The 26,618-nt window shown below is 42.9% G+C and overlaps 1 protein-coding gene across 9 annotated transcripts in view; it reads right to left on the bottom strand.

The window, feature by feature from the left end:
- Nucleotides 1-25,452, bottom strand: part of STX16 (syntaxin 16) — a 35,774-nt gene extending 10,322 nt beyond the window's left edge. For 3 of the 9 annotated variants that reach the window (XR_013961527.1, XM_080686199.1, XM_080686200.1), the window contains exons 1-8: nt 24,551-25,442; nt 16,570-16,581; nt 9,785-9,892; nt 9,228-9,368; nt 8,274-8,439; nt 7,291-7,382; nt 6,675-6,818; nt 5,175-5,255 (exon numbers count right to left, since the gene is read on the bottom strand). Coding sequence is in view for 8 of the 9 variants with exons in the window: in XM_080686199.1 (XP_080542325.1) it covers nt 5,175-5,255; nt 6,675-6,818; nt 7,291-7,382; nt 8,274-8,439; nt 9,228-9,368; nt 9,785-9,892; nt 16,570-16,581; nt 24,551-24,682 (876 nt within the window). In the remaining variant the exon portion in view is untranslated. Of the gene's footprint in view, nt 1-210; nt 2,977-4,601; nt 4,900-5,174; nt 5,256-6,674; nt 6,819-7,290; nt 7,383-8,273; nt 8,440-9,227; nt 9,369-9,784; nt 9,893-16,569; nt 16,582-24,550 lie in introns of those variants that run through there. The other 6 variants (XM_080686201.1, XM_080686203.1, XM_080686205.1 and 3 more) reach the window with 6 other exon arrangements.
- Between the last annotated feature and the right edge of the window lie 1,166 nt (nt 25,453-26,618).

Here is a 26,618-nt window from a genome sequence, read left to right as displayed (position 1 = left end):
ATCTGCCTTTTTGTCTACTGGAGAGCAAAAGAGATTGGTTCCTTTCTAAGTGTCCACTAGATAGATGGACCTTCAGACATCGAGGCAAAGGCCTTGGGTACAAAATAGTCATCAGCCCAAATACCCTCCCACCTCCTACCCCCTCCCCCATGTATTTGAAAAAAAAAAACACATGAACCCGTCATCAAAATTAACACTAGGATTGCAGGATGTTGTTAAATCTGCACAGTTGCTTTATTGTACAAAAAGTTTCCAATAACAGTAAATTAGTTTTAAAAAAGGACCAAAAAAAAGGCATGTTGGATAGAAGCGCTTCACTAATTGCTTTATTTAAGCACACAAGAAAAAAAAAGTCTTATCTGACCAATTAGGTTGGGAGGGTTTCATTACCTTTAGGAAGCCATTAGCCAGGATACAACACTGAAAGCACTGTGTCAAAACAAATAAATAATGCTCTCTCAATTAGCAGAGAGACGTCAATCCATTAGACAAACACTGCTTCATGCCCATGGCGCAGCCAACCCCCTCCCAAATTAATAAAACCAGAGACAGTAGATTTCAGCCACAATCTGGGGTAAGATCAGAAGCTCTGGAGACCTGACAGTAAAAGTTCCCATTTCTCCTCGCGAACCCAGGCTGACAGAGCCACCACGGAGCACGTAGAGGGGCAGATGTCCCTGCTGGCCTCAACTTGGGGAGATTGAGGGCCCTGCCTTCCCACAGACATGGGCTTCAGCAAGAAAAGGAGCTGAAGCTTCAGGGCAGCATGACTAAGCTCCTCTCACTGCCCCTGTGCTGATCTGCCCTCAGGAAAGGCTCCACAGAAAAAGACAGTGTTCTGAGGAGCCCAGCAAGCTGGCGCACAGACTACAGGCCACTTCCCTCTCCAGGTCACGGTCACGGCAGCTGGGGCTTTAGCTGGCATTACCCTGATTTCAGTCAGAATGGACGGTCCCACCACCCCAATGAGATCCTTAACATCACTTCTAATCAGATCCATGATTTTACCCAAATGGGTTGGGGGACAAAAGCCAACCCTAATCACCCTACTCACTGAAAATATAAATAAATGGTGATCCTTCCTTAAAGGGTCACTTTCCTTCAAGGATAGTTAAGACAGCTTTAAAAGCTTTAACAGTGATCCAGTATCCCCAGCAGAGGCCATCTGGGAGGGAAGCCCCTAGTCTGAGCAGCTCCACTCCTAGGAGCAGCTGGTCGTTGCGTTATGGTTGGGCGAGACGAGGACGAAGGCCTACAGCTATCCTCAACTGCTGTAGAAGCCCCACACTTTAGGGACGATCAAGGAAGGGCTGGATTCTTATTCCCAGACCTTCTTTCCTAATAAATACTTGTCAGGGAACACCATGCTATTTCCTGAAATGCCAGGGACAACCGCTGATCATTCTACAGCCACATCCGTAAAAAAACCAGTGGCTCCCTGGTGCCATCAACAACCTGGGAGGAAATGGCTGGGACAACTTGAATCTCTGAACTGGGGTTTAAATTTCTAGCAACAACTCCAAAGTCAAATTCTAGAGAAGCATTTTACAAGACTGGTCCAAATAAAATGTAACACATTAGAGATAAAAACAATGGAAAAGCCATAAAAAATATACAAAGACCATTAAAACAATACTTGAGTCTCAAGAGCAACTGAAACATGAATAACTTCTGTTTTCAAAGCCATCATCACTTTCCTCATGACTCTACAGTTGGGGATATATCTGAGCACCGTATTGATAACAGGGAAGGACGTGACAAAGCCCCACGTGGGTGATCTGATTCGCACTCACTTTGCAAACAAGGGACTCCCCAGTCCTGCTTTCCACCGCCTGCTGGAACATGCCTACTTTCTGGGCATATTAAGTGGCAACGGGAAAGCCAATAAATCACACCTCTGGTGGAATATTTTACTTTGAAATGGAGTGATGTTTGGTTAATAATTTCAGACCCAAATGGGGTGACCCATTTAGAATGGCCTCTGTGTAAATTCACAGTTCATTAAATGGTGGCTGGTTTGAACAGGTCATTATGTGGTTAGTATATGAGCAATGGATTGAGCGAGGATGGCTGGGGATGTGTGCAGGGACACACTGCCCAATTCTGGTGACATTCATGACACTGCCAAGCTTCCTTTTAATTCGAGGTTAGTTCAAATCACCAACTTTTAAATTTAGGTGGTTTTGCTCAGCAACCCCTTTTGGTTTACAGTAGAAAACGTGCATAAATTTTAGATGAGGAATATTCCATTTACAATTAATTTAAACTTATGAAGCTCTTTTAACTGGCCCATCTAAATGTGTTAATTAACATCAATGATGGTTTCTTATTTTTCACACTTTGTTACTCTGATCATTAACAGTGATGGAAAAGCAAAATTAAGGTAATGGGGAATGGATTATAAATTCTTAAAGGACTTCTCAGTTTGTTTTCAACTGGAAAATATAGAGAGAAAGATGAAGAGGCATTTTTGCCTCTATCCATAAATTTTTGGTACCAAATCCTTAAAAACCAGATGGTTTTCAAAAAATTTTTCCCAGAAATGATTTCTGCTCAGACATGATTGCTAAGAAAAATAGCTTATTCACAATAATATCGAACAGCTTGTGGAGTGCTGTAAACGTCCCACTCATTTTCTCTTTCTAAAAGATAGTGTAACTGATGACAGTGCTCCATCTCTAGTCTGCAGCAGTACCAAGGTCTTTAAATTCTCCACAATGGAGGAAAAACAGAGGCCCGCTCCCCTCGCTTCAGCACTGTGCAGGAGTCCACGAGATGCTGGTGCCCACGCGGGGCCGGGCCCTCCGCAGGCAGCCAGCAGCCCAGCCCCTGGCGCCCGGATCCACGCGGCACACACAGCCCCCAGGCCGCTTAGCGAGACTTCACGCCGACGAGGACAACAATGAGGACAATAATGATGACAAATAATATTAAAATCACAAGCATCTTCCGATTCTTCTTTTGATACTGCTCTGCCTACAGAAAGAGGAGGGAAAAAAGCCGTCATTTTCCCCAAAATCAAGCCTCACTCGTTTCCAGTCCTATACTCTCTGTATAGCTGACCTCTTGGCTACAGACTCCTTTATTACAACCTTCCATCAATTCACACGAATTCAGCATGTGTGGAAGGGCCCCTAACCTGCAGCTACTGCCTCCCAGGAGGCACTAATGTGGTGTGGGATCTGCCACCCAGACAGACATAGGGTGAAGGCAAAGGTCAGCCTTCAGCCCACACGAGCCCGCTCCCCCTCGCCTCTACTTCCACTGCCCTGAGGACCCCTCTCTCCAGGAGGCCCTCTGGCAGGCGCACACCTTCATGATGAAATCACACTGCTGGCTAAGGGGGCCACAGCAGTGATGTGCAACCGCTGGCCCCAAAGAGCTTGATTTCTACCTCCCCTGAATATGGCAACAAGGAAAATTCATCCTCTGAAATAAAACTGAGAAAGTGCTCCCCTTGGGGTCAAGTGCAGAAAGAACCCCCACCTCCCCAGATAAACCCTGTGCTCCTGATGACACACCTCCAGGCTTCACCTGCACACACCAGCCTGGCCTATTCCCAGGTGCCATGCCTGCTTGCAGAAGTGAGACCAGAGGAGGGGCAGTGAAGAAGAGAGGTGAGGGTCTCTAACCACATCCAGAAGGGCACGCTGCCCAGATACTATTTCAATATTTCACAGTGAAGGACAAGAAGGAAACAGACTGATGAAAATACCTGTCGTCCTTCTATATCCTCACCACCTGACTGTAGTTCTGTTTGCTAAGTGGGTCGCCCTGCCCCCAAGACCACTCCTCGGTCAGGAGGAAACATTAGGACAGACAGGTCTTGAGAGTCCAGGGTGTGAAGCGACTCCCGAGGCTCAATCATCCCTAGATGAGCTGCTGCCAAGGAGACGGCCAGCAATGTGACATGAGAGGTAAGAGGAGCATGCTTACTTTTCCAAGTAATAACCCAGAGCACCAGGAAAGCCAAGACTAAGTGATATACCTTAAAACCTCTCAGAATGATTTATAAAGGAAAACCTAAAACAATGTTTTTAGTTCCCACTAGATTTGTACACTCCTGCAGACAAGCTTTTCCTGTTACCTGTGTAATACTACAAATCATGTTTCACTAGATTTTAAGAAACTTCACGACCAATGCATAATCCCACAGCAGATCAAAACATGGGTATTACAGAGTGAGAAACTAAAGTCTGTTTTACTCTTTTAATATACAAGAACTGGCCACCAAATGAATCTAAGTGCTTAAAAAGTCCTCTGCATACAAGGCAAGCCTTTCCTTCCTGTTACAGGCGGACTTGAATGCCCACCCCGCGCAGCGACGAGCACACCAAGAGCATGAAGGTTCCTGGGCACAGCCTTGCCTCTCTACTAGAGGAAAGGGCTGGTTTCGGAAAAAGGATGGGACAGTGCAGTAATGAATTGGAAAAATGCTCAGGATGTGGCAGAAATACCCATGGGTCTCAAAGATGTGGGGAGATGGACAATACTTATTTTGTGAAGTATTATATTCTTTTTAGAGAAAACATGCACCCAATTACACACAAGAGCCACTCAGCAGTGTATGGATATGTTTCTCACAAATGATTACCAGAGTTCTACGATGCTTTCCGTTTATTTTTAACAAATATCATCAAAAATATTCCAAAATAGCTACCTTATTAGCAAAGAATAAGAGAGCTAATAACATTTTCACTTCAACAAACTACTCTTTTGTCAAGGTAAGTACACAGATGTACTGTGGTAATTAAAAGGGAAAATTAGATTTTTGTCTTCTCCAGGGTGATTTTCCACCAGCAATTCATCAGAAAGGTATCACGGCACGAGAGGCTGCGTCAGCAGCAAGCAAACAGGATGCTGAACCATATCTCAGCAAATGCAAATTCAACTGATTTCCTAAAACAAGAAGACTCAAAGAATGAAATGTTTTCTAAAAGAAGGAAAATAACTTCCAACCTAAGTGTGAGTGCCCTGGAAACATTAGCTACAGCAAAGGGGCGGCAGCCCATGTGGTCAGCTCTGGATGGCATGACGCTCATGTCCGCACTATCACACTGAGTGATGGCGGGCAAGAGTGCTGAAGACAGTTGTGACGGAAGACAACCCTGATGAATTTTCAATACATGGCAACAGTTCCTCCAATCCTCAACCACTGAAAGATAAGGGATTACCTTGTGAAGCTGCTTCAAGCCGTCCTCAGTTTTGATACAGGATTGTTCAACGTTATAGTCAATTCTATCAAGGACTGTGCCCTGTGGTAATAAATGACAGTGACAGAAAATCAACTACTGCACGTGGGAAAGTGGCCTCAGGAGCCCACATGCAGATCGCGATGTCGCCATGCACAGGAGTATCTGTCTGACTGAGCCTGCTGGCTAGGGCACGCTGGAAGCTCTGGGACCTCTACCCACTAGCATCAGGCATTCTGGGGCAGAGTATGGTGTTGGCTGCAATCAAGTCTAGTTAATGAGGAAGAAATACTGATAAATTGAGGTTTGTCTTGGATTTTGCTACTATGGGATATGCCATATTCAGACTTACTGGTGCTTTAAAAAATATATGGTTCAGTGGAAATAGGCTCTGAGTGACGAAGGACGAGCTTCTGTGCCCACCTGCTGCTTAAATACTTGGGATTCAAGAAAGCAGAGCACCAGCTTAGCTCGACCCGTTATGATTAGAAATTGACTATCATGTCTACAGACGTCAGCACAGGTCTCCGTGGATCAGAGCAACAACAGTGAGCTCCAATCCACCATGTAAAATTTCACATCTGCCTCAAGGAGAATTTTGTTCTTAATTGTTTAATCTCTTGGTTCAGACAGAGAGCAGAGAACACTGGGCTGTATGGAAGAACAGGGCTCTTAGCGGAAACACGCTGCATTAGAAGAGATAGCAAGAGCAGTTCCCTGGGAACCACGGGAGTAATTAATGTAACTAGATCTTCCGTAGCCTCGACACTCCATTCTCAGCTGGTTTCAGGGGGATCAGGACCCAAATCCCTACTGGCAAGATAATAAAATACCCTAATCAGATTGTAGCAGTGAACAAACAATTTAATTCCACTTGAAAGCTAGTGGTTCCAGTCGCCATTACCCAATAACCTGCCAAAATTCGAAGGGAAGCCTTATCTACTGCCAGAATCACTGCTGAGCCTGGGCAGCACTGCCAGGCCCCCAGGGAGGGTGTTCTCACAAGCACCCCTGAGGCAGAAAACACAAGAACTTCTATTGACATTTATCTAAAGAAAAGTGTACTGTTTTAAAATAAAAAATGGAAGTGGTATATGTATATAATTTGTATATACATGCATACATTGGAGGAGGAGGTTATTATTATTATTATTATTATTTTTAATATATTTTATTGATATTTCGCAGAGAGGAAGGGAGAGGGATAGAAAGCCAGAAACATCGATGAGAGAGAAACATCGATCAGCTGCCTCCTGCACACCTCCCACTGGGGATGTGCCCGCAACCAAGGTACATGCCCTTGACCGGAATCGAACCCGGGACCTCTCAGTCCGCAGGCCGATGCTCTATCCACTGAGCCAAACCGGTTTCGGCGGAGGTTATTATTTTTTTCCTGATAGGAGTGCAGAGTCAACCAAGTTTGGAGAAGGACCAGATTTTATGGCAGAAAAACCCATTGATGAGGAAGGTAAACTGACATACCTGCTCTATAATCATTGCTCCTAAGTCCCGAAAGATCTCATTTAGGTCAGAAATCGACTGCACAATCTGGTGGATCTCCCGCTCCCTCTCCTCCACCATCAGTGTGTTCTGGTCCAGGAGCACCAGCTGGTCATCTGTGAAACCCTAGTAGAAAGGAGTACAGAATCCACATGTTAGATTGCCCCCCTGGAGAAAGCTTTGGTGTACCATTTTAGACATAATTTAAAGAAAATGATACCTGAAAACATTTCTATAAAGCACATATACATAAACACTTATTTTTCCGAGAAGGAAAAACCCATATTTCCATAGCAAGCGGCACCTAAAGCAGGACTGGTGAAAGCAGAACGCCTGGAGAGAATCTCCTGCCTGTGGCCACGCAAGGCCTGGCTAGCAGAACCTGGAGGGAGAGCCATGCGTGTCTCTCCCCAAGTCCAGAAGGGAATTACAAGGTCTCCCTGAAGCCTTTGGAAAGGAAGAAGGTATGGCCCATGACTGTCTGCCAGCCTGCTGTAAAATCTACTTGATGGACCACGAGTCACGCAGCACTGGTCTGTTGCCTTGTAAAGCTACGGTCTGTGAAGAGAAGAAAACAGAACATAGTCCCTTCACGTACCCGATCATAAAGAGTATCATCGTCTCCATCATCCATTAGTGGTACTGATGTATCAAAAAAATGCTGGGATCTTTCCTCTCGGTTCTTCATGCCTATCACAGATAGGAATTCACTTTACTTGGAATATGTAAAACATCCTGGTTACTGCTTACCATTAGAAAGGGGAAATCTAGATTAAAACTCAACAGTCAAAGTGGAGATATTCTCAGCAGCTTTGGGGAGGGAAGGCATTAAAGATTATAAACATACAACATGTGAAAGACCAAATGACACTGTAAATGTGTACAGTTCACTCGATGCCAAGTGAATGACAAAATGACAGAACCATATGAGAATCTCTAAGTGGAGCAGAAATATTTAATCTAACTGCTGCTACAAAACATAAAAAAAAAAAAATCAATATTTTTCTCTAGAAGCATTTCTAGTATGAATTCCCAATGGCATTAAATCAAATTTTAGGAGTAACAAAATTAAAATACGAATATGCAGTTGTAGAAGAAAGGAGGACTAGACTGCTAGAGTATGTGGGGATGTTATTGATGCCAATGGTGGTAAAGAAACAACAGTCTGTAGGGAAACCTGACCAACTTTTTTGAATCACGTCTATTTGGAGTCACGAGACCCAGCCTAAAGCAGTGTTGAAACTCCACCCAGAAAGGTGCTGGCCGCTCAGAGACTCGGGTTGCTATGGAAACACGGAGCTTTAATACCATTAGAACACGTTTTACCTATTAATTACCAGCTCCCCATTCCAGCACCTAGAAAGCTACAGGTTTTCACATGGTCTGGGTTGAATTTCAAGTTCTTTAAGCTTGACACCTAGTAAGTTTTGTCTTCCTAGCTGTGAACTACATGACACCACCCGCGCCTCCATGGGACCGGTGTCACACGGGGGGTAGCCCAGTTAAAGGTTCAGGACCGAGCGGAGAATCCGTGGCCAGCAGAGAAGACAAAAAACGTGGCCAGGCCGCGGTCACACTCACGTCTCAGGTAGCAGCCCTGTGCGTGCCGGAAGCCAGCGGACAGCTCCTGCAGGGCCTGCGCCAGCGAGGCTACCACGTTGCGGAGCAGCCGCTCCTCCTGCTCCGAGCAGGTCCTGCGGGCCCGGCTGGGCAGAGCCTGAACCGCGCGTTGGCACCTGTGGAAGAGCTGAAAGGAGCCAGGAGGCCCAGTGAGGCTTAAAACTCTGCTCAGACTAGCACTGACAGGAGCACAGGGCAAATTCACACGCAGGCCACTCTGTGTGCACAGCCCGCTGAGCTCGGATGGCCCTCCCACACCCACGCCCCACAGCTCTAGCTTCTCCTTCTCCCGCACCGCCCTCCTCAGAGGCACGAGCTACTATTCCCATTTTGCAGACAAGAACCCTGGTATGGGGGGATTAAGAGAGAATCTGGCCACTGCTCCACTGTTGAGAGCCGCATCCAAACAGTACATCACCCAGCTTCTCCTCAGCACCCAGATTTAAATAAAGAATGTAAACACTAAAGTTTAAACACTGGTTATATTGCTCAAAATGACTCAAACTTAACATTTTACAAGAGAGGACACGTTTTTCTAGGATACTAAGTTTCTCAGTCTAGGGCAGAAACTCCCAACCTCTAATTACGAGGACCACTTTTAACACAAAAAATGTTTAAACACTAGTATATGATAGAAGTTATACACATTTTAAAATCAAATGATTGAACTCAGTAATGCTCTGGGTTTAATTTTTTAAATTAATCCACAGTAGTATGTATCAACAACTGAAACCCATCCCAACTCCTGCAGACATGGCGCTGGTAGAGGACACCGGAGAAGCTCCGCCTCCACTTGTACTTTCTGACCCTCAGGCTGGGAAGTGAAACTGTAGGCAAAGGTGCTTCTGACTTGAGTTCTACCAGCTCCGGCTTCTGAGGTGGTCCTAAAGGCTGGGAACTGACTTCCAGCCTCACCTGCGTGACCTCTTGGGTGGTTATCTCAATGGCGTGCTCCTGCTCACTGCTGTCATCCAGGGTGGGTCTGTTCAAATGCTGGTCATGCAGGCTGGCTAACTCCTTCATCTTCTGTTTAATCCGGCCAACATCGTACTGGATCTAAACAAATGAAATCACCAGAACTCCACTGAGCCTGCCAGGTACCTGCCTGCCACCGAGACAGTCAGTGACACTCCAGGTAGAGTTGTGTCTCCAGCCAACTTGCAGGCTGCCTGACGCATGAGCAATGTCCCATTCAGAGAGCCAGAAATTCAAATACCACTCCTCCATGATACGCATTTCTTCAATTTCTCTCTATGGTTCAGGTAGTTACTGCTAAGCCAAAATCACTTACTCACTCTCTCACACACACACCTTTCTTGTGGTGTGCACACTGAAGTAACCGAAAGCTAAAGTTTTCCTGGGACATGCATTCAAGTGTAGCCAAATCAGTTTTTATGGCAAATATCTTAAAACATGTTAATGTCATAATTACTTAAATAAGTAAGACAGTGTAAAACTAATATTCAACTTACTTCATCCACTCCATCCACCCATTTAGGAGGTAACCGTTTTGTCACGCCAATCACTGCTTCTGGATCTAAGCTAATGCTGGACACCAGAGCCATCCGGTCATCGGCAAGCTACAGGGAAATAAAGGAATGTTACAAAACCATTCAGATTCAGTTTAGCTAAGCACATGCTCACTCCCTGAGAAAGTACAGAAGTGGAGGAGCACACACACGTGCCTGACTATCCACATGCTTTTGAGATTGCTAAGACTGGAACTGCTTTCCTATATTTCCATGCACCAGTTCTTAATTTTCTTGGACATACTTGTGAACATATATTTGACTTGATCTGCCTATAGAAATATAACTAGAAAGTCAACAAAAGCTCCTTAAAAGACCTCTTAGTACTCAACAATTAATGTGATCAGACAGAAGTAAAAAACAAAAACAAAAATAAAACAAACAAACAAAAAGCTAGGCTGGGATGCAAAGTACAGCATAGGGAATATAGTCAATAATATTCAAATAACTATGTAGGTGCCAGGTCGGTACTGAAAATATCAGGGGGAGCACTTTGTAAAGTATATGATTGTCTAATCACTCATGCTGTACACCTGAAACGAATACAAAATAAAATTAGATGTAAACTGTAATTGAAAATAAAATACTAGGCAGTAAATGGAATCAATGTGCAAAGTTCAACAGCAGCAGCAGCAGCAGCAGCCTTCACTTCCATACATTCAGCTTATTTTGGAAACAGGGCTGATCCAGTTAACTTGGCCATGAGATCATTAACCATGTGTTCAAATGTGTGAAAGAAATGCTTAAATGGTTAGCAAATTATCTACCATTTGGCAAAAGCAATCCTTACAATCTCAATGCAGTGTTACACTGTCATTTCCTTTCTTCGATAAAATGTCCACAGACAACATTTTCACTTATTTTGAAATAATATCGATAGTCGTTGCTTATTTTACCTATATAATACCCTGCCTTAGAGAGCTCTGAAGAACAGGAAGGAAATCATGGGTTTGGGGGTTGGTTAAGCTGTTCTCTCGCCTGGAGGCAGTAAGCAGGAAGAAAGACTCTTGAGGGGCCCTCCGGAGCTCAGAATTTATAAATGCCCGTTTCAAAAGATCCAAATGATGAGGAAAACAGAATGGCAAACAGCATATAAAAGTCCTTTGTAGGTAAACACTAGTACATTTTCTAAGCCACACTGCAAAATTGGGGAAGAATTTATATTGTCTTTCTTCCCCCCTTTCCTGCATTTATCTAAATTTACGTTTTCATTCGTTCAGCAAATACTTGTTTGCTTTTTTAACAATAAAGGAACAAGATAAAAATTTTAAATCCACAGATGAAGGAGGAAATATATCACATAAGAAAAAACAGAGATCAAAAGAACCCTTCAAGTAATGAGCCCTGAATTCTGAACAGGGAGTTGACTGACAGCAAAATCCCTAAAAGCAATTGGAGGTCTTGCATCTGCTCCCCCTGCGTGGTTCTGCCCCCATTTCTCAGAGCATTCTGTGTGTTCAGGAAGTGCGTATCACATAAAGACCATACTGAAGGAACCATGCCCATCACCGTCCCAGAGAGCTGAGCCTTGAATAAGTCACCTGCATTTGCGTCATTTCAGTTTCTAAAACAAAAATGGTGTGTCAGCCACCTCCACTGTCTGGGACTCTGAGTCCGAGAAGGTGGTCATCTTGTTTGTTTTTAAGAGTTCACTAATAGGAATTCTACATGCCTTTTTTTTTACTTTAATCCTCACAAAAGCTAGGTGAGCTAGGAACCTATTATTCCAATTTATAAGTGAGGAAATTGAAACTCAGAAAAGTTAAGGACCTTGCCCAAGGCCACAAAGCTATTAGTGACAGATTAAAACTTGGTTGGCTGACTCCAGAAGCCCCATGCACTCCACCAGCTGCCAATCACTTTGACAGGCCCATGAAATATAATTGCAATTTGCTAAGAAAATGACTAATCAGGACAATAAACACCCTCAGATTAAAACAAGCCCTGCCGGTGTGGCTCAATGGTTGAGCGTTGACCCATGAGCCAAGAGATCACTGGTTCAATTCCCAGTGGGGGGCGTGCAGGAGGCTGCTAATCAATGATGTTTCTCTCTCATCAATGTTTCTATCTCTCTATTCCTTCTCTCTTCCTCTCTCTCTAAAGTCAATTAAAACAACAACAAAAACTACAACACAAAACAGGCCCCCACCAGGAACCACAGGACAGGCTCCCATGACAAGTGTCAACAAAAAGCAGTCTCTCTGACCAACTGTGGACGTAGGGACCAGGTGCAGACCTCATCCACTCGGCGCAGGCACAGACAGTGAGAGGCAGAGCTGTTTATTCCTGAGGTCCCGCTGCAAAGTCACCAAGGGTTGGGACTTTGCGGAGGGTACACTGACCAAGGCACAAGGGGCAAACCACCTGCCCAGCTCTCGGGTTCTGCCAGCTCTACAGCCGGTGCTGGACACAGAGTTGTTACCTGATTGGAGCAGAACTTGAACTTAACCTCCAACTGTTTACACAAAGCAAAACCTGAAATTGCTAAGGTCATGGGTCATAGTACTGCCACTGTGGCAATTTATTATCTAACCCACTATTATTTCACTAGAGTAATAATAATAATTCGTTGTATTTACAGTTTTTAACTCAGGATGTACCGTTTTTACTGTTTACAAATACACATTAAACTAAAAAAGATAAAGAGATATCTGCAGAGTAACTAGTATCAACTTATCTGAAACAAATGAGAAATTTTAAATCATGTATGAAAAGTCTGTTGGAAGTACATTCAACTATTTAAAGCAGTACTTGACTTTATACTTTAGATGTGGTCCCTCTCCCCCTCCCAAAATGAATGTAAATCAAAACTAGGAAGAAATCACTCTGTTGTGTCATGTCCTCACATGAAGGGTCAGATGCCAGCCCACCTAGCTGGCCTTGTCTGCCCACACTCCACATCAGGATTTTGCCAGTAAGACAGAAAAGCTGACTCTTTGGGATTACAAACTAAATAGGGAATAACCTGTCCCCTTTGTGACAGTCTATAGCAGCGTTCGCCAACTGGTGGTCTGTGAGGTCCGAAAGGTTGGTGACCACTGGTCTATAGCAACAGCTCACCATGATAATGAAATGCAGCCGACTCAGAAGAAATGTGTCATGTTTTTATTGGTGTGGCTTGTGATCTATATCACAGTTTGTACTATTTCTTTTCTTTTTTTTTTTTAAAGAGTATGTTTTGGGAAGGAAAAACATAATAGAAGTGTCAATTATTTAAAATGCAAACTAATACGAACATAAATACATTTTAAGTGCAAAATCACCCTTTCAACTTCAGAAATCTCAGTTCCCATTTAAAAACCATTTTTTAAAATCATTTTAAGATCCAAGACATGTTGCCATCTTAGTCAATAGACCTTTAAAAACCTGCCAGATTTTTAATTCTCTTTACTTATCCTTGCTGAACTTCAACATAATCTCCCTCCAGATATATGATGTTGGTGATTAAAGCTTTTCTTAAATAAACTTCTGCTTCTGAAGTAAAAAATAAAATAAAATCTCTCCATACTTGTTAAATAAGAAAACTTTTTAAATAAAAAAATTGTACTTATGAGAATTAAGAACTTATGAACTCTTGTCTCTTTGTTTTTAGCTCTGTCCTTCAAGAACTCTGGGGTGACTATCTGAGCACACACACTCATCTACCTTGCCCTCACCAACGCAGGAAAACCTCAGCAGATGCTCAAAACATCACACCAAAAGGCTTCTTGCTAGTTTCACTAGTTATCTTTTGCTCTTGGTCCACTTTAAATGTTGACACCTGTGCCCCTGGAGAGTGCCAGACTGTGTGGACAAGTTCTTAATCTATGGAAGGCGCACATGCACACGCACACACACGCTCTTGCTGATAAATATTGCTGTTCCAAACATACGGCCTTCCTACTTATAAAACCCTGCCTTTACGAGATGTCTGAGTTAGGGAACTATAATATTAAGGAAATGGCAAAGCTGCTGTTGAGATTAAGAAAGTCAGACACATACACCCCTCCATCCCCACCCTTACCTCCACCCCCCCATCTAAAACAATGAACTAGGTTCGGCCACAATGCATGCTGATCAGCAGCAACACTGACAATTCTGGATGAACATTTAAAAAGGTCCAAAAGGACGGTGAAAACTACAGCCTAGCAACTCTCTCATCCAAGTGAGACAATCCTGGAGCACAAGCATAACTCCCAGGCTCAGAGGCTCCTGACTTCACTGATGGACTATTAGGCTTAAGAAACCTCACTTTCCTTGAGGGAGTGAATAAGCACGTGGGTAAGAGAGAATCTGGATGTCAGCACTACACTTTATTTTAGAGCTGTGATACTCTTAAAATAGTGTTTACTTTCTTGATTGTGAAACAATAAATGTTCAAAATAGACACTGCTTTAAATGTGCAAAACTATAGACATAAAAAAAATCTGAGAATCACAGCAATCAGATATAAATGCTGCTAGTCTGATGGGCTTTTCTTGTTTTCTCAATGACTACACCCCCTTAAAAATGCTGAGAGGGAGCAATAATGACCGCGTGCTGTGGGTGCTGCACTTCCACTGACTTTGTTTTTTTAGTCCCAACAACAAACCTGTAGAGGGGATTGGGCACCACTCCTTGTTTTACAAACATGGACACTGAGGCCCAGCTGGGTTCAGAGACTTTCTCAAAGCCACCCTCAGCAGGATGATCAGGGAGCCCAGCCTGTGGCCTCCATTTACTTCACCCTGCCCTCCCCAGGCTATGCTATGTGGTTTGGGAGCTTGACATTTATCTCTTAATTACAAGAGATAAATATTCTTATGCAGATTTTTAAAAACCCACAACCTTGAGACGACTCCTCTTAAGACAACTGTCATCAGAAGAACGAGATTAGAGACAAGGAGGGAAGACTGTCTGGGGAAGAGGCAAGGCCTCCTCCTCGGGGACACCGCACTTAGTATTCTGCAGGACAATGAAGGCTGGTACCCCCAGGATGCAGGTTTTGAGTTGGTTTCAGTAGGAGAATGACCCACTAATGTGGACAAATGACAGGAAGCCCCAGATGGCTTTACTCTGGGAAGCCCAAGTGCTGCAGTCAGGAAAGCTGGCTCAGGCCTCACCTACCAGGGCTGGCCTTCCATCTAACCCACACCGGGAACTGGGGCCACTTTGACCCTTCCCAGAAGACGGCTGTTTGAAGCACCCTGCAGCCTTGGCGAAGCAAGGCTCTGGACACCATCCCCAGCACCTCTCCAGTGCCTCGCTCAGCACCTGGCACTCAGCAGTCATAACTATCCAATTATAATTAGCTGAATGAGTCAACAACAAATGGGTGGAATGAACAAATGAAGTAAATATGTCATGTACAACTCTAAAAGCTAATTCATAAAAGACACAAAGGTTGTGGACAAAGGACAAGAAGGGGCAAGTAAACTACTGAAGGGGATGAGGTGCCTAGAGTCGAGTACTGGGCTCTGTTCAGAGAACTCTAACAGCACTGGGTGTGGTGGAGAAAGTGGCGTCACTCAGGTCACTGGTCACAGAATGCAGCCCCCTTTGAACACCCAGAAGCTCAGAGTAAGGCAAGCAGCGGGACTGCTCGTCCCCAGTGAGCAGCCAGGCGGTGGAGCTTGATGCCTGAAGAGGATGAGGAAGAGCCTGGGACCAGTCAGATGACAGACCCCTAAGTGTGACCAAAGCTGTGCTTGCCCCGCGTGTGACAAGTACTCAGTGCTTCTTCAATGTAAGGCTGTTCCGTGGTCATTATTTCCCCCATCATAAACTTCTTTTGGGACCATGAGACCCCTATTTCCAAACTGTTCAGCAAGGGGTAACATCTGTTCTAAAAGGCCTGCTCTCCATGTCCCAAGCGTCTGGTCAGCAAACCCACCACGACTGCTGTGCCCCAGAGATGCTGAGGTTCATTGTGTGTGAGCTGCAGTGACCTCTGACCTCTCTAGGCCCAGTGCCCAGGTGGTACAGGCAGGAAGGTTCCTCAGTCAGGCATGGCCACGGCACCAACTCAGCGAGCCACCAGCTGAGGGAATGTTTATAAACACTAATTGTTTCTTAATGAATAAAGTAATACTTGCAGGTGGTTAAAAATATATATCCAACCTAAGAAAAAAGTTTGCAATACAAAGGAAGTTTCTCTTCCATCCCAGCCTTTTCCTGTAAGGCAGTGGTTCTCAACCTTTCTGATGCCGCGACCCTTTAATACAGTTCCTCATGTTGTGGTGACCCCCAACCATAAAATTATTTTCGTTGCTACTTCATAACTGTAATTTTGCTACTGTTAATGAATCGTAATGTAAATATCTGTGTTTTCCGATGGTCTTAGGTGACCCTGCTAGCGGTTCTCAACCTGTGGGTCGCGACCCACAGGTTGAGAACCGCTGCTGTAGAGCCTAAGACCATCGGAAAACACAGATATTTACATTACGATTCATTAACAGTAGCAAAATTACAGTTATGAAGTAGCAACGAAAATAATTTTATGGTTGGGGGTCACCACAACATGAGGAACTGTATTAAAGGGTCGCGGCATTAGAAAGGTTGAGAACCACTGCTCTAAATCAATTCACCTGGTGTGAAAATATATTCAATAAATCCTAGGTGTTAAATCATTAAACACAGCAATTATAAGTAATCAAAACAAATGCTAAAATGTGTGTGAGCTCTGTTAGCATTTTATATATGACCAGAGACTTCAGAAAAACAGGCATAATTTCATGAATTAACATACAAAAATATTCAAAACACAATACCTCATCCAGCTCCTGAAGAGATATGTCGGTCCCAAGAGTCCCATCCAGTTAGGGACAGCAAAGAGAAAGCAGGATGGGGACGGACAGACAGACAGACAGATAAGATATGGTCAGTTGAGAAAGCACTGAGATTTTAAATAACTCTAAAGCTGACTAAAAATAAAGATCCACTAACCAAGGCATTTAAACAATCTCCCAATTATGATTCTTCCTTTGTGTTTTTTTTTTATAAAAAGGCTACATAAATATGTTTTTTATTTTTATTTACTGTGATTGTTGTTTTGGAAATAATAGGAAACATACAATACATAGTTGTAAAAATTAAAACACAATAGAAACAAATAAAACACACTTGCTTTAGTTTCACTAAAATATAATGCTCATCTGTTTCATAAATGTCAACTACTACATATAATATTCTAAATTCCCCTTAGGAAGAGAAAATAGGAGAGCAACGCTGAAATGCAATTTTACCGTGTCAAATGCATGTATATTTTAACATGTAAATCAGCCCTGCAAATGCAGCAAAATTAGAAAAATGAACAACCCACAAAAATTGTCTATGGCTGTATTTAGACAACAGTTGAGTGACCACATATGTGAGGTCTGCACAAATTCAATCCTGTAGCCCGAGCTTTCTCCGCGGTAACAAGCAACCCGAGAAACCGCTCTTCCCCGGAGAGAGACACAGGTGGTAAAAGCAGAGAAAAACTCTCCCCATTTGCTTGGCATATGTTACTATTAGTCTAGAAAGCACGCTTATTTATAAAGCTATTATAAAAGCAAGTAAACAAAACAAAAACAGGGAAGGAGAAAAAAAATTTAAGGGGTAGTAGGAAGGAAGAAGCCCCGGCACCCAAAGGATTAAGTTTCAATTGAAAATAAAGGTCCTTTTTCAGATCAATGTGGAACTCCATCTTCTGAATAGACATATACTAATGACAGATAATCTAAGCAGCTAGCTCTTTTTTTTTTTCTTCACGGTATTGATCCCTGAAATAATTAGTGGTGAATTTCAATAATCAACTGTGTTGATTGTTTTTAATGCTTAGCAGTAAATTCAGAAAAACACACACAAAAACAAAAACATAACTTCCTATTTAAAAATTAATAGTGCAAATGAAACTGGTCTATCAGAGCCAAAATATATTAAACAATGAGAGCAATAAAAATGTAATTAAACATTCCTCTATGTAAAAATTCAATTAGCTGACATTCTATAGAAAGCTGAGAGTCTTCTGTGTTCCTTCCACAATTTGTTATGACAGTAAAAGAGAACTACACATCCTGCCATAATTGTGGTATAGAAGATATTAATAGAGAAGATAGTGTCAAATGGAAATCTGAATTACCTTTTACTTTAAGAAGAAAATGTTTGTATTTTTTAAGCATAACATTTTCAGCAACAAAGCATTTAAGTGTTTTTTATTCCTGAAACAAGACACAGGCAAAGCCCCAACTTCGGTGTCTCATGTGCACATCCGCCGTATTGCAGCGGCTCCTGGCCTCGGCTTTGAACAGTGTTATTACTGCAAAACATGGTTGAGGTCTCCGCTACATGTGTGCCTGCCCTCTTCTGTTATTAACCAAACACACACCCTAATCCTTGGTTTCTACAATTACTAGCTGATAAGAGGTGGGATCAGAGTCATGGGCTAGATACAACTCTATTTTTTACAAATAAGAAAACCAAGCTTCAGAATGTATAAATCCATTTCCCCAAAGCCACAGAGCTTGTTACTGCTGGCTGACATGGGGACAGACCCAGGTGTTCAGGCCTCTTTCCACCTTACCTTCCAACTTCTCCAATTTTATAAACCATTCAGTGAATTATAAGTGATAGGAAGCCACCATTACACCACCTCGGAAATTAAATTCAGAAGGTCATCTCTTCGAAGGAACCCCACTCCCACCCAAATCTGCTACTTAAAAAACAAAGGATTTCAAATCCCCTCCCCTGCCACCACCACCACCAAATTCCAGAAAATTTTATCAAGACCCAAAGTAAAACATTTAGAATTACCATCAGGAAAAAACAAAATACAGCCAAATGAAAACACATTACTACGCATCATCACCTTCTAAATCTTTATAATGTCTAAATCTAGGTTTCTGACCTGCCAATGGCATGCAATCAAGAAAATATTGAAAACTCCAAGTAGCATGTGGAATTTATAGTCTAAAGAACTTTCTACATAAAACTGAAAAATAAGTGGAAACCCATCTGTGTTTATTCAGGAAGTCTGGAAAAGTTGAGTAAAATGAATTGGAAATTCAAGTCTATGCTATAGTGATATTTACTTTATTTCCATTACTGCCAAAATAAAAGTTTGCTTCACTTTTATCCAACAAAGTACCCTTATTCTCAAGTAAGCCTCGATGCTCAAATTGAATCTTTAGAAACAAAAAAGCAAATAGATCTAAAGAGAAATATACAATGATTTCATACTTGGATTCTAAAGGCAGAGAACTAATTTCTCAACAGACTCAGCCTGGACTGAAACTTACAACCGTCAACATGCGTTTAAAATGGACTATATATGGTTGTAAAGTGAGGTAAAGAAAGATGCTTTCTTATTTTAAGGAAAAAAGCAAACAAACAAAAAACGGGTCCTTGCATTTTCCAGGACCTGCAGCATCAGCCCTGGGAAACAGCAGTGCTGCGGTGCCCATCAGGTCAGCACAGGGCTCGGGGAGGCAGGTTTGCCCGAGTTCCATCCCAGCTCCCGGGCCTGTGCTAGGTGACACTGGGCAAGGCTCCCAACTCTTCTAAACCTCAGTTTCCTTGTCTGTATCATGAGAAAAACAGCAGCACCTATTTGATACAGCTCTGTGAGGATAAATTGGGGCTGCACATGCAAAAAGACTTAGCCCAATACTAGGCACATAGGAAATGCTCAATAAATCTTAGCTAATAATATCATAGTCAAGACTGAAGGAGCTCAGGTTTCTTATAATCAGTTAATCCTTTGTTTTTCCCCCAAAGCATACCATGTTTTATTAAAAATAATGTGCTTGTTTCAAACTAATCTAAGACCAATTAACTCTAGCTTCCATTTATAGATTGTGCATTATTTTAAAGCAGAGAACAGATTAGGCAGTAAACACTAACAAAGTAGCTGCAATCTCTCCATTAGATCTTTCTGGGAGATCAAGAGAAACCGTATAGGTCACAGGGCACCTCATCAGATCAGAAGAACAACTCCATATCTACTTTTCATTCTTTCATTCATTCATTCCTTCCTTCCTTCATTCATTCAAGACCTTAAACATTTTTTGAATGATTATTTAACTTTGTAAATTCATTTCAGCTTCTTGAAGCCAAACTCCCTGTAACTACTTGAATGAGGTACTACCTTAAAATCTGCATTTGGCTGATATAATGTCAAAATTATTTTTGCACAGTATTGGAGCTACTTCTAAGGATTTTTGCCGGTAACATTGGGCTAACAGGCCGCAGCACTATTATTGACTACGGGTTTCTCCTTTACAAATTGAAAGCTAAGGCTGTATGCCTTGGTCAGAAGAAACAACGTAATAAAACAGAACTTGAAGATGCATTGTTGAATCCATAGGGCCACTAGAAACCACCTAACTCAAACCCTTCAATTTATAAATAAGGCAAAAGATAGCCAGAGATTAAAAGCTTGCCTAAAGACAGGTTCTAAGTCAGGGCCAGGGCCATGGAATTTAGCCCTAAATTCCTGGAATTAGAGTACAATGCTCCTTCCTTTATTTCATGCTGCCCCAAGGCATAACCATGATGGTGGACCCACAACTGGGGCCAAAACAGAATGAATGAGAAATGCCAACAACTGCACTTTGCTGACAGTCTAAAAATCAAATCCCAGCTTGCTTTTAACAATTAGTCTGCTTTTATCAATACAACCAAGAACACAATTAAGTGGAATTTTGTTCAGTTCTGGGTGTTGAACTTAAAAAGGACACAAAAAATTGGACTTCATTCATTGGCAAGAAACAACCTCTTCGTCTGAGCCGGGATGGCTGAGCTAGAGAAATCTCTTGGGAACAAGGAGCCTGCAGGGTTGTCATGCATAAGAATCAAGAGACCCTAAGGGCCAGAACCTGGGCTAGGGCCCCAGGATGCAAGATACAGGCAAGGTTGGGGTTAAATGAGGCGCGCATTTATTTATATATATATATATATATATATATATATATATATATATATATATATATAAAATTAAAATTTTTTTTTTTTTTTGCAAGTACAAACGGTGTACTGAGCGGCTGCTGGAGCTTCTTATCGCCATCACAGAACGTGGTCAAGAAAGGCAGGCATAGGGATTTATCACAGCCAGGCATGTTGGGTCAAATGACCTTTAGGTCCCTTCTGGCCCTTAGGACTTATTGTTTTGTTTTGTCACTGCACATTTCCTTGAATTCCTGTGACATATTTGCCTGAATGCTGCATAAATCTGTTTTAGTATGCACGTATAGGTACCCACAATAACTCCACCATCATCACCAACCAGCCTTTATTATTTTCCCCTGAAATTAGGATGCAAAAAAAATGCATATTTAAATGTTTTGAATTATAGGGTTTTAGTCCTGCATTGTTTCATCGTGTGTGACATACACACACCAATTTATAACCAATTTCCACAGCATTTTCCTTAAATAAGGATGTGGAAATTCAAGTTTAAAACTAAAAAACCAAAAACTCTTACTTTAGATGTCATTTATTTTCAGTTGTGTGAGATAACAAACACACACACCAAAATAAATGTCTACAGCTTGTTCTTCTAACTAGGAATTAGAAATTTTAGGTTCTGATTTTTTAAATTAAGTTAAACGCTAGAGTTTAGTTACTTCCTTTTTTTAATTACTTGAGTTTTAGGTATTTACAAATTATCTTCTTTTAATTGTTTTGCTCATGTTTTTACCATAATAGATGTATATATATTTTAAGTTTTTACTTATAATTTTCAAGCATACAGAAAAGTATAAAAAATGGTATAAACTATCTGACCTAATTATTACTATGAATAATCAAGAAAATCTTATGTTATCCAATGTTTCAGGGTGTTTTGAACCTTATAAATATTTAAAAAGCAATTTAAAAACAGTGTTTTTCAATCAATTAAAACCAATACCTTAGAAACATGATCATTACTACACTGGACAATTAGTAACACTTTGCCTTATTTTTTTCCTTTATGGGGGGGGGAAACTATAAAGTAAGTGATATTCTGACATTTCACCACTAAAAATTTCAGCAGGCCTCTCTAACAAAATTAAAAATTAAGTCAATTAATCAGTTTAATTAATAATTTCCTAAAAATATCACCTAAAACCCAGCCCATATTCAAATTTGACAGATATAGTTTAACTTGCTATATGGTTTTGAAATTTACAAGTCAGAAATGAGATTTAAAAATTTTGGGAGGTAGGTATGCAGTGAAAAACATTGCATGAGTATATTCAAAGTTTAAAAAAAAAATTGTTAGAAAAGGGTTTTTCCCCAAAAAATGTTTTTAACACTTTTCCAACTTCCAGAAGTTGAAAACTGTACTCGCTATTTATTCATGTTAAAATCTGGCCATATTTGATTTTGTGTGTGTGTCAGAATAGTTTCTGTAGAATCAACTGTAAGCAGATTGCAGATAGAATACTTCACCCCTAAACACTTCAGAAATTCATGACATGCTACATGTTTTTCAATGCACACAATTAAAATACATATATTTCTAAAATATATATACATTTTAAAATATTATAAAATTTTTTTTAATTCTAATGTAGGCAAACCATTTTTGTTTAACTGCCAATCTATATCTTAGATTTTCTGAATTGACTACAAAAATATTTTAAATGCTCTGATTGCTTATACTGATCTTTTAAACAGTCAGACTGATAAATATATTTTAAGTAGTATAAGTACAGAAAATATTTTTTTATGTTCAGACGTAGACATGTATTTTCAGTTTGATTTTAGAAATCTATTTTCAAGAAATTGTCTGAGTTGCCTAAAAATATCTGTACATTTTCTGACATATCTGTTTTTCCAAATTGTGTACTTTAGGTATTGATTTTTAATTATTTTACTTAGGTTATAATGTTTCTGACGTATCTATTTTTCCAAATTGTGTAATTTAGGCATCAATTTTTAATAATTTGACTTATCTTACATGTTTTTTTAATTGCCTAACTTAGAGAACCATTTTTAAAATCGGTCTGACTTAGAGATGCACTTTTAAAAAGCTGCCAGTCTCAGACACCAGGTTTTTAAACTGACCTAATTATGTTGATTAACAATAAAAAAGTGTCATGTTTCCCAACATTTCAGGGTGTTTTTAACTTTATAAAAATTTAGAAAGCAAACAATATATTTTTCAATCAATTAAAAGTGATACCTTAGAAACAAGGCTGAGTTGTTGTTGTTTTTTGCCCACTGAGGTAGTATAAAGGCAAGCCATTTAAGGGACATGCAATTTTTACATCTTTAACAAAATTCAAGTCCCAATGTAGAATTTTATTCATTTAATTTCTACTCTAATTCCTGGCTTATTTCAGAATATTCTTTTCAAAATTAGTGCTGAAATTACTCTGTCTCCATTTTACACTAATTTCAGTATAATAGCATTTTTTTTCAGTTTACAAATACAAAAAGAACCTTCAAATTCTTAAGTAAACAAAAAGTAAATAAAAACCTAAACACATTCCATCCCTGTTTTCTATGATTTTTGATCTGATAATACATGATTTTATTCCCAAAACTGCTCACACGGCTTAGAATAGCTTTTTTATAGGAGCAATACGGCCAAGACAGTTTCCACTTGTGATTTACAAACAGGAAAAACTGTCTATGCAGGCAACCTGTCAATAATTAAGACACATGGCATAATTTTTCTCTGAAGCGTTTAGATAATGTCATAAAGAAAAGAATTAAAAGGCAATACAGTCCCTAAGAGGTGAAATAAGCTATATATTTCCAGTATAATCCCCAAGAATCTGGTTGGGGGATGACTTTATTCCCTTTCTTCAATGCTGCTTTTAGACAAACCTGAGCTGTCTTCAGCCTGGACCCCCCTCTGAAAATTAGTTTCATAACTTCACTTTTCCATTTAAGATTTTACAAAGCTGCTAATCACTGTCTTGTTTAGATCATCCAAACACCCCCCGCCCTCCCCCCGCCCCTAATTTAACAGAAAACTGAGGCTCAGAAAGGTGAAGGAAGCCCTTATCAAAACAACACAAAAACATCAGTCATCTTTAAGCTCTTCCTATAAAGAAAGGCCATTAAAGAAAGGTTCAGGCTAATGAAACAAACAAAACCTTGTGTTATTTGGGATTCGTTTTCACAAACACATCATATTTTGTTATGTTTTAAGTTCGAATGGAGGGAAAAGCTTAATTTCCTGTCTGGGAATTGGAAAACGAAGGACCTAATAGCACCTTCGTCTCACACACATGAGCCCCCAGGAAAAACAGTGAAGCAATTATTCATAGGTTACAGAGGGCTTCAAGGCCATTAAAGAAAACGGGAGAGAATAAAAAACAAAACAAAACAAAAAACTCCTTCCTCGTGTGGGGGAGGGTGTCGTGCATTTGCAAGGATTTGGGGCTGCGATCACGCATCCCCGCCATCAGAACCGAAGTGAGGCTCTGTACGGGGGTGGGTGGGGGGAGGGGGTGAAAACAAAACGAAACAAAAAGGCTTCAGAAAGCCTCCAAATCTTAGTGTAAATTGGAGGCGGATTGTCGTGCAGTGACGACGGGAGGGGGGGGGGAGGGGGGGTGAATTGGGAGGGTGGCGGAAGTGAGGAGAGCGCTAGGCAGAGCAGGGACCTAAAACTGATCCCCCCCCCCCCCTCAATCCAGGGTTACAGATGCCAAGAGACCTTGCATTTCCGTATTATTCTTATCTTTTTTTAAACAGAGAGACAAACAGACAGACAGACAGGCAGAGCCGCAGTGCACACGACGCGTGTGTCGGAGAGGCCGCCCAGGGACTCACCGCAGCATTGCTACGTGAATGCAGAGGGCTGGAGGTGGTGTGACTACTCACTTGCTCGGCTAACAGCTGCCGGTTTTGGATGGAATTATTCCGCAACAACAAGAAAGCGTCGGTTAAACGCCTGGTGGCCATATCTCACCCTTTGTGACCCCCCTCTCAGGAGCCCCCCACCCACTTATATTCCTGCTTTGTTCACTTTCTCTTGGCCTGGCCTGGTCGGCCCACCCTTCACAAAAGCTTCTTGTAAGGCCTCAGACCTCGAGCCAGACAGGAGCAGCTCTGCACTTCACCAAGGCGCGAAGACCCCTCCCCAAATACCATCTAGGCTTTCCAGTGGTCCGAGTCCCCCTCCCCAAGACCTGCCTTCGATCTCTAAGCACTTAAATTCCCCCAATCGTTGCCTAGCTAGCCAACGTCTGAGAGACCCCTCCCCAATCCAACGTTGGATCTACAAGCGTCTGACTCGCCAATCCAGCTCAGGGAAACCGTGAAGCCCCTTACCCCCCTTAGTCTCGGAGACCCTCGAAGGTCCTAGCTCCCTGGCCCTAACTGGGCTCACACACAACGTCTGGGCCGTGCTCTGGGGCCGGGGTCTGACTCAATTCCCCCACTAGAGGAGTGGCCTATGCCCTCTTTGGACAACTGAACGAGGCGAGGGCCCTGAACTCCAGGGCGCCTGGTGCTGCCTCCTGGGCCTTGTCTGAGCCTGCTGAGGCCCAGGCACGACCTCCTGACCCCTTCTCTCTCTGGGCTGCCTGCTCCTCCACTGCCACAGCAGGCTGGCGGCCTCCAGGGGAACAGGAGGGCAGCCAGGCCTGCTTCCCGGCCTCCTCACTCCTCTTCTCCGGCTCCCTCCATTCCCGGATCCAAGTTGCAGCTCAGCCCCGGGCCGTTTCCGTACTGTGGTCCCGGGTTCTGGCGTCCCCCCTGGCCCTCTTCCTGTCCGTCTCTCGAGAGTGCCCCCTGCGAAGTTCACAAGCCTTGCTTGCAACGTTCCGGGCGCGGGAGCTCCCTGCCCCTTGCCCCAGGGCGCGGGAGGGCTCCGCCCTCTCCCGGGGTGCTGCTGCCTGTTTCCCCTTTCTCTATGTGCCTAGACTGGGGGAGCGGGCAGGCCTGGGCCTCGGGACTGTGGCCCCCACGCTGCCAACCTCTGCCAGGGGCCTGGGCGCGCACATTAGAGTGGAGTTGCGTGGTAGACAAATTTGGGCCCCAGCAGGTCCAAAGTTTGAGGCGTGCGGGACTCGGGGCGGGAGAGGAAAAGTTGGAGACGACTGCCTCTGGAGGCCGAGCACGCTCCACTGCAGGCCGCTGCTCCGGCTCGCTTTTTTTTTTTTTTTTTTTTTTTTTTTTCCAATTCTAAAAAAAGACGTATCTGAAAAACAAGAAAAAAAAAAAAAAAAAAAAACAGGCAAAAGCAACAGCTAAAGCTCCAGACCGCCTGAGCTGCGCCGGGGCGGTAATCAGGGGTCGTGGGGGCGCCCTCCCTCCCCAGCGGTCGCTTTCTGTAGGGGGCACTGCAGGGTTGTGGAATCTCAAGTGGAAAAGGTCCCAGAAACTTTGACAGCCCCCTCCCCACAAAGAACTTTTCCCTGCCGAGTAGGGGGCTTGCGCGCCGGCGTGCCAGGCCTGGCCCTGTGCCCCCGCTTTCCTGCCGCGCTTTCTCACGCTCAGGCCATGCCGCCAGGGGAAGGGGGCGGGGAGGGGGCGGTGGCTGGCCACCCCGACACGCCGCCCCGGTCCCGGGTCGGCGGGGTTCGAGCAGAGTCCCCGCAGGTCCGCGTTGGGCTCGAACCGCCCCAGCCCGAGAGGGTCCAGGGGACCATCCTGCAGCCGGGAACGGTCTGGGCCGAGCCGGTTGGAGTCGCGGAGCCGGCGACCGCGCCTCCCCGGGGCCAGGCTCCCAGGCCCGGCCGGCTTCCCCCAGGGCGAGCCGAGACCACTGCGGGGCCTCCGGGCAGGAATCGGGAGTGAGGTCTTAACAAAGGAATTTGGAATCAGGCTCTGATCCCTGTATCTGTTCCTGCGTGACACAAACGACACACGCGTGTCTGTGCGCGTTTCCCGTGTG

This window comes from Plecotus auritus, assembly GCF_963455305.1.
Source record: "Plecotus auritus genome assembly, chromosome: 8".
NCBI classification, from domain to species: Eukaryota; Metazoa; Chordata; class Mammalia; order Chiroptera; family Vespertilionidae; genus Plecotus; species Plecotus auritus.
This window is presented reverse-complemented; position numbering and strand designations above follow the sequence as displayed.